The following is an 8,458-nucleotide window of genomic DNA, read 5'->3' as shown; positions in this document are numbered from 1 at the left end:
TTTCCATGTGCCACTCAGCAGATGTCCTCACCTGCTCTCCCATTCTGACCTGTATGCAAAATTGTTTATATATTTCCCCCATAATAATTTTTATTTGAAATAATGTTGGTAGTTTAATAGGATAGTTCCCTTGTGTAGACTATTAATAAATAAACTGAAAGTACATAATAAAAATCCTTTTTATATTCTTCTTTCAGGTATAGAATAAAAACCAATAGTGTTTGAGGGGAAAATGTTATCTTGCTGCTGTTGTGATAGCTATGGAGTGGGAAAAAATGTCATTACATTTAAACCAAGTGGTTTGACTTTTTTTTTTTTTTTTTTGTGGAAGAGTCTTTACTTCAACATATTTCTACCAATGCTTTATGATTTTACAGAAAAATTAAAAGCTACTGTGTGAAATACTAATGAGCTAATGATTAGCAACATTTAAGTATTAAATTCAAGTTCCAAAGTAGTTGATGTTTTGAGAAGAGAAAATTCCATTGTTGTACCTTTTAGGAACAAGGAATTAGAAAATGGCATTTTTCAAAACTTTTCAGCAGAATCTGCCTTCGGTGTCCTCCCTGGTGGACACAATCAGTAGTGCTGTAGAAGACTTGACCACTGCTGTTGGGGAGGTCAGCTATGCTTTAACTGACTCAGTTGCTGAGCAGGTAACAAGTATGATAAATGGCTTTCGCCCTGAAGAGGAAATTTCGGCTGCAGAAGAAACTGTGAACACTTCTGACCCAAAAAATACCATGTTACCAGAAGTTTTCAACAACAATGCTTTCCAGAAAACACAGTTCAATTTAGAGCACAGAGCAAAGCAAATAAATTATAATAATACTTTAGCTTCACAAGAGCAAGAAATGCACAAAGGAAGATTATTTAAACATACTAATGATAGGCCACAGACAATATCAGAGTATCAAGAAACTGGTAATGTTAGTGATTCTTCTTTGAAAGGCTACATGAAAAATGATGGGGTCTCAGTTATCAAGCAGGATACAAAAGCTGGATCTACTTGTCATGGACTTGAAAGTGCTGACATATGTAAAAAAATTGGATTAGGAATCTCCAATAATGGTAAGAATGATTTAAAGGAGGTAAGATATCAAGAAATGAAAGAAAATGAGACTACCACCAATGGAATAAGCATATTGTATGAGAAAAAGAAATACATTGTTACAGATAATCATAAAAGAGAAGAATATGCTAAATCTCAATATATGTTTTGGGGAAGAGATCAAGAGAAAATGGGGCATTTCAGCAAAAGTGAACATCTTGTTGATTTAAGGCATTCTGATCATTTAAAGGAAGCTGAAAAACATATGAAGTGTAAAGAATTCAAAGGGAATGAGTGTTCTCCAAAAGATATTTTGACAAACAATAGACAGAAACCCACTGTGAAAGAAGATATATATGTACCATCATCAACTAATTCTAAAAATACATTTTCTGGAAAAACCAACCCACAAATAAACCCAGCAAAGTACCACAAAGTGAAAGGAGACATTAAAACAAAGAAAAATGAAGCCAATTCTGCCAAGAAAGGAACAGCAAAGGGTAAAGTTGAAAAATATTCTAAGATAGTACCAGAAAAAGGTGAGGTCTCCTAATGTTGGTTTGAGTGATTAAATTTTCTCTTGAGTTTTTGTTTTCAGTTAGGAAAACAATATCCAAATTTCTCAATTTTCCTGTCTGTGTCTACATATCTAATTTAAGAATTTCTTGAATCTTCTTACTGGGAAATATAAAAGTCATTTTTTAAAACTATCATTTCAAGAGCCTTCATGTTGTTTGTATACCACAAGGTATGGCTGCTGATACTTAGGTTATTTGGCCATCGTTTCCTCCCTTGGTACTGACATTGAACCTGGTGGTACTTCCATCACTGAAACACATCCCCAGTGCTTTTTATTTTTTATTTTGAGACAGTTTCTCCCCAAGTTGCCTAGGCTAGCCTTGAACTTGGTTCCTCTCATCTCAGCCTCCTGAATTGCTGAGATTATAGACATCCAACTTCTTTTCCTTATTTTCTTTCTTTCTTTTTTCTTTTTTCTTTTTCTTTTTTTTTTTTTTCGCTAGGGATTGAACCCAGGCCCTTGTGTATGAATTATATCCCCAGCCCCTTAACTTTTCTCTTTTTTAGAAGAATTTTTTTAAGTTGTAGATGGACACAATGACTTTATTTTATTTATTTTTATGTGGTGCTGAGAATTGAACCCAGTGCCTCACATGCACGAGGCAAGTGCTCTACCTCTGAGCTACAACTCTGGCACCAACCCCCAACTTTTCTTAATGACCATTTATTTTACAACCAGAAACTCTATAGTTGTTTTCAAGTATGTATATGCTTTAGTCAGAGTTTATTTGGTATCCTGTACTTGTATTTTATAATTTTTAATGTTTAAACTAACTGCTAAGTTCTTTATACAACATTGCTCTTCAAAACTGCTGTAGTAAGAATCTATATAAAATGTTTTCTATTTTTCCTTGAGAGCAGATCTTATTTTTTTGAATGACATGCTTCAGGATATGTATGTATTCATTTAGCCATATTTTAAAAATTTTATGACTGCTTAGTTCACAATGAGTATACATGAACAATACATTGTTAGTCGTGAGTTCTTTATATTGAATTAAGATTCTGTGTGCATTTATAGTTTTCCACCATGGTATTTGTGAAATTTTCAAAATGTCATTGCAGTTCATACTGTAGTAACTGCCTCTGATAATTCTAAATCATTTCCATTTATTGCTGGTCTAATCACAAGACTAAAAGTACACAGGATTTTATAAAACATTTATCTGGAATTTTTCTGTAAATTCACTTTCTTATAAGATAACAGTCTATTCTTATAGTAGTTTTTGAGTGTGAGATTCAGTGGATTTTGGTAACTGACTTAGTCTTGGTAGGCTTATTACTCAAAGTAGCAAACGTAAGAAACATAAAATAAAGTAAAATATTTTACATAGTATTTTATTCAGAATATAACAATATGATGAACATCACGAATCCAGCAGAACAGGGTTTTAAATATAGTTTTGTTTTATTTTTATTAGAAAACATGCTGTTACCCAAAGGAACCAAATATCCCTCAAGTCTTCCAGAATATAGTTAGTACTAAACTTAAACATGTTGTATTCCAAAAATCATCTTGGAAGTTTTTTGACCCTGTGTTTAGCCACACTATAATATTATTAATACCTCTATTTTAGGTTTTGGCATAGGAGTTATAAGATATAGAACAAGGAGGAAGAGTTTCCTTTTCTACTTCTGATGCAAGGTTTCTTCAGGTAGCATTTTATACTAGATGAAGTTTGACCATAGAGTAGGTGCCCTCACAGAGCTTTTAGCCCTCCTGCTGCCTTAAGCCAACCACTGTGGCATCTTCAAAGCGCACAGCTCTCAACAGGGAATCAGAAGACCAACTTTGCCACCTTCTTGGCATTGTTCAATAAGACTTTCAATGGCAAAGTTCTGCCTTTAGGCATTGTTCCATATAGAACCCAATAGCTGTTTGTGGCTATGAGCCTCAAAATGTGACTGACAACATAGAGACTGGGATTTTAAAGTGTATTCAACTTTAATTAATTTAAATTTACGTTGTCACATGTGACTACTGGCTACACATTGGGCAGTACATTTTATGAAATCATGAGCTGATCAATTTTGACTGCTGCTAATGATTTTTAAAATAATTTAAAATTTTTATCTCTTGAAAATTTTGTTTAAAATTTAGGTATATTTAAGTAAAAATTTTCTAGTAATACCACTTTTCACAGATGATAAATGTTAGCAGTTTAGTATATATCCCTCCAGACATTTTTGTAGACTGAATGTCTATATATATATTTCATGAAGGAGTATATAGTATGTATGTGTATGTATGTTTGTGTATATATATGTGTGTGTATATATTATATACACACACATACATGATGGGAATATAATTATATCTTGTATGATATGACTTTCTTTTTTCTCTTAACATGATGTGCTAATTATTCTTGCCTGTGAGTACTTGTAAGTTTACCACCTTACTTCTAAGACTGTGTAGTATATCATTGCATAGATTCATTATAATTTATTTAATCAAGGCCCAAAGATGGACATTTTGGTTATGTATTATTTTGTTTTTCTTTTGCTATTAAACATAGTGCTGTGAGTTTTCTCAAACATGTATCTTTGTTCACCTGTCAATTTTCTTTGGTTGAATTCTTAGAAGTGGACTCGAAAGATTCCTAGAAATGAATCAAAGACACTTTGCAGATTTAAGAAGTGAATATTTTGCCAACTTATTCTCTAGAAAAATTGTTCCAATTATAATTCCACCAATAGTTATGTCTGCCCATTTCTATTTTACTATTAGTACTGAGCATTGCCAGTTTTGATATTATCGTCCAGAATGAAAATAAAAAATGTATCTTGTTAAATGAACTATTTGAATCAGATCCATATATACCAGCAGCAATCATAACTTTGTGTGCTACTGATCCTTTTAAAAATTTTGTATAAATGGCAAGCACTGTAATTTCCTTTATATGTAATAAGATTACATATAATCCCTGTGACTAAGATTATTTATATAATTAGAATACACAAATTAATATTTTCCTATTAAAACATAAAAATCTAAAGCTCAGACTTCTTACATGAAAAATTGTATTTCTCTAAAGCTGAAAATTCAGGGATTCAAGGTGTGTGTATGTGTATTGGTGTATGTACCTGTAAAGCACTATGCTTTAAAGGCAATTTATTCAGTAATTTCAAGGATTGTCTCTTAATTGATTTCATCCTATATGCTGACATGTATATGTGTGTCACACACATATATATGTAAATTTAGCAAATTTATAATGTTGTATTGCATTAAAATTATCATTTCCTATTCCTGTCATTCCAAATAGATAATTCCTACATGGACAAAGATGAGCATGGTTCATCCTCTGAAAGTGAAGATGAAGCACTGGGTAAATATCATGAGGCCTTATCCAGAACACATAATTCTAGACTACCATTGGTAGATTCTAGACAAAAGAACTATGCTTGGGAAACAAGACAAAAATACAGTCCTTTATCTGCAGAGTATGATGGATACAGTAGTGAAGCATCAATAGACGAAGGTAAGACAGTTTGTTTTTTAAATGACACACTATTGTATTAGATTTTTTTTGTCTAAAATTATAAGCATCTGTGGTTGTACAATAAGAAGAGGACATTAGAGTCACATTTGTGAGAATATAACTTTTTCAAATCCTTGGACTCAAGCTATAAATCCAAACCAATACTGAAACACAAAAAAGCAAAACAAATAATATAAGTAATATTTTAATTGTAGTTCTCATTTCACAATGAACATATATGCCTAACATGCATGATATAGAAGAAAAGAATGTGGTGTTCTTATAGATGGAATCAGTTCTCATATACCTGTTATAGAAGCTTATTGGATCTATGTATCTCACAGTGTTAAATATGACTCCAGGGTGTTAATGTCAGCTTCTTCATTCACTGTGCCCCTGAATATCAGCCAAATGATTCACATGGCACACAGCAGAGAAAAATTGTGATTTGTTCTGTGCAGAAGGGAAAAACAGTTTGAGATGAATTTTTGAGAGCTGATATTATATTACATGATGCTTTAAAAGCAATTTAAGGGTTTTTCAAGGATTTCGTTAATTTTAAGGATTATTTTGTCTCTAATTGGTTTCATTTTATGTGCTGACCTGAACTTTAAAACACAATCTGGGGGGTGGGAGGGAGGCAAGAATGGAGGAAGGATGGATTGTATAGATGAAAAGAGGGGTGGGAAGAGGATGGGGGGAAGGAAAAATAACAGAATGACACCAACATCATTACCCTATGTACATGTATGATTACACAAACGGTGCGACTCCTTGTACAACCAGGGAAACAAGTTGTACCCCATTTGTGTACTATAAATCAAAATAAATAAACAACAACAAAAAACCCCAGTCTATGCCAAAGATAAAGTCTGCTCTTACATTTTTATCTTTCTGTAATATAAATAAAAAAGTTTTGCCATTAATTAAAGTATATTTATTTTCACATTAAAAATACACTGTTCATTTGCTTGTATGACTTCTTGTAGCAATTATTATCTTTATACCTAGATATGAAGAAAAGAGCAATATATTTCCTAAATACCATATTGTATTATATACAAACAGAAATCCTCCTTAATTTTGTAGCTGTGATTTTTGTTTTTATTGATGATTTAAAGTCTTACCTCAGAGTATAAATTGTCAAAGGGGCCAGATCATCAATTTTTGATTTTGGCTTCATGCTAACTAAAAAATTAGTATACCTCAAATTTATTTCTGCTAATACATAGATACAATAAATTAACTTGATACCAAATGATTACCATATAGTAAGGTTTATTAAGAGACACAAAGGAAGAAATAAAAAGTATCAGATGTGTCTAAATAATACAAAGCAGTAAACCCAGTCCCCAGTTTATGTGTACCTCTGGCACATGAATAATAGAGCAGAAAGAATGGATTTTAAAATCTGACCCTTGTTGACATTCTGGCTCTCTCTTAACATATTAGCTAGGAAACCTATAGTCAATTTTTTAGATGTTTCATTGTGTCTAAATGTGGATAACACTGATCTGTTAGGACTGTCTCATGAATATCAATTGATACATGTAGTACAGTTTTTAGTTAGTGTCTGGCACCTAGTAGGTAAGTGATCAGTCAGTGTAATTGAAGATGGGGGTAGTGAAAGCACAGTGATGGTAAAGGTAACATGTAGTCATGAGCAAGGCCTGAGTTTAGAGTCTGCGACCCTAGATACTTCCCGATCCTAGATACTTCCTTTCTGTAGATGCAGTTAAGGATTTTTTTTTTTTTTTTCCTACTCACTCCATCTCTCCCCTCACATTCTGTTCTCCTCTGCTGTCTTGATTGTATTTCCACATAGTCCTATTATTCTAATATGGCTCTGGAACTGGTACAGTTGTCTGAGAGTCACCTCATTTCATTTTACCCAGATATTTAGGACCTATTGTGAATTTTCCTACACATTTCTACTAGAAATTCAGTATGTCTTGGTGAATAGTTAAATGTGTAGAATCAAGTGAAGAATCACGATATTTAGGCAGTGCACGGTGGTGCATGCCTGTAATCCCAGCAGCTTGGGAGACTTAGGCAGGATGATAGTGAATTCAAAGCCAGTGTCAGCAATTTAGTGAGATCCTAAGCAACTCAGCAAGACTCTGTTTCTAACTAAAAATTTTAAAAAGGGCTGAGGATATGCTTTAGTGGTTAAGCAACCCTGGATTCAATCCCCAATACAAAAAAATTTTTAAAAAAGAATCAGGAAATTTAGTTCAGAGAGTATTAGAGAGGTAAGTTTATGGGAGAAGATACTTAGTTTTGGTCATGTTCAATTTGATGTGCCTATGAATTATCCAGATGGAAATACCTTTGTTAAAATGTTGTCATTGGGATTTAGGGTGGTGGGGACCAAGGGTTAATGAAAGATAACAACAGACTGGGAGAATAGATTGTGTACCATAGGTTATTGCTTATTTAAAGATCGAAGCCCAAAACAGGTTCAGTGGATTTGGGGAAGAACAGAGTTTATTTCAGAGTTCAAAATTTTAGAAGGAAGCAGTTTCAAATGATAGTACATTGTGAACATACAGTCAAGGATGCAGAAGCACTACAAAATGCTGGAAGATTTTAGGAAGGGAAGTGAAATAGCATCCACTGGGGGAGAAATGAAAGAACCTCAGAGAGAAAATGTATTTGGCTTCAGCTTTTAAGAATGGGGAGAAAGTTGGTTAAAAGACTTAAGTCTAGGTGTTTCAGATAGAGGAAACTTCATAAACCCCAAGGTACAAAGTGATAAAATGTAGGGAATATTTCAGGAACAAAACGTTCTCTTGTCTCAAGTGTGTGTGTGTGTGTGTGTGTGTGTGTGTGTGTGTGTATAGTGTACATATTGGGAATAGGAGACAAATTGGAAAGAGAAATGAGGTCTGAAATCTGGTGTACCTTCCTGACTCAGAAGATTGGGTTGAATTTATTTTGCAGTGAGAAGTTACTCAAGGTTTTTCACCAAGTAATCATGAGTGGGGATGTGCTTTAGAAAGATTAATTTAGCAGCAAGAAGGCTATAGGAAAAGAGATCAATTAAATGGATCTTTGGAGTAGTCTATATGGAAAATGATAAACATTTTAATTACAGTAGTAGCAATAGGAATATAGGAGGATGTAAAAGAAATTAAGGAAATAGAATTTACAGGGTTTAGAAACTAAACCTATTTTGAATATTAGAAAAATATTAGAAAATTTTGAATATTAGAAAAAAAGGAAGATCCAAGTTTCCATCAGTTATGATTAGGAGAATGATGATGTCATTAATGTACATGTGAAACCCAGAGAGGGATCCATTCTTGGTTGGAAGTGCGGAATAAGTAGGAGATATGACATG

At 33.1% G+C, this 8,458-nt stretch overlaps 1 protein-coding gene across 1 annotated transcript in view; it reads left to right on the top strand.

Annotated features, from left to right (window-relative positions):
• Positions 1–518: 518 nt before the first annotated feature.
• The window catches only part of SYT14 (synaptotagmin 14), a gene marked incomplete at its 5' end in the record, with an annotated part of 180,624 nt that continues 172,684 nt past the window's right edge, over positions 519–8,458 (top strand). Inside the window, 2 exons of the mRNA XM_079108120.1 lie at positions 519–1,590; positions 4,900–5,115. Of these exons, the coding sequence (XP_078964246.1) occupies positions 519–1,590; positions 4,900–5,115 (1,288 nt within the window). The remainder of the gene's footprint in view (positions 1,591–4,899; positions 5,116–8,458) is intronic.

This window comes from Sciurus vulgaris (assembly GCF_902686455.1).
Source record: "Sciurus vulgaris genome assembly, chromosome: 12".
In the NCBI taxonomy this organism is placed as follows: Eukaryota; Metazoa; Chordata; class Mammalia; order Rodentia; family Sciuridae; genus Sciurus; species Sciurus vulgaris.
This window is presented reverse-complemented; position numbering and strand designations above follow the sequence as displayed.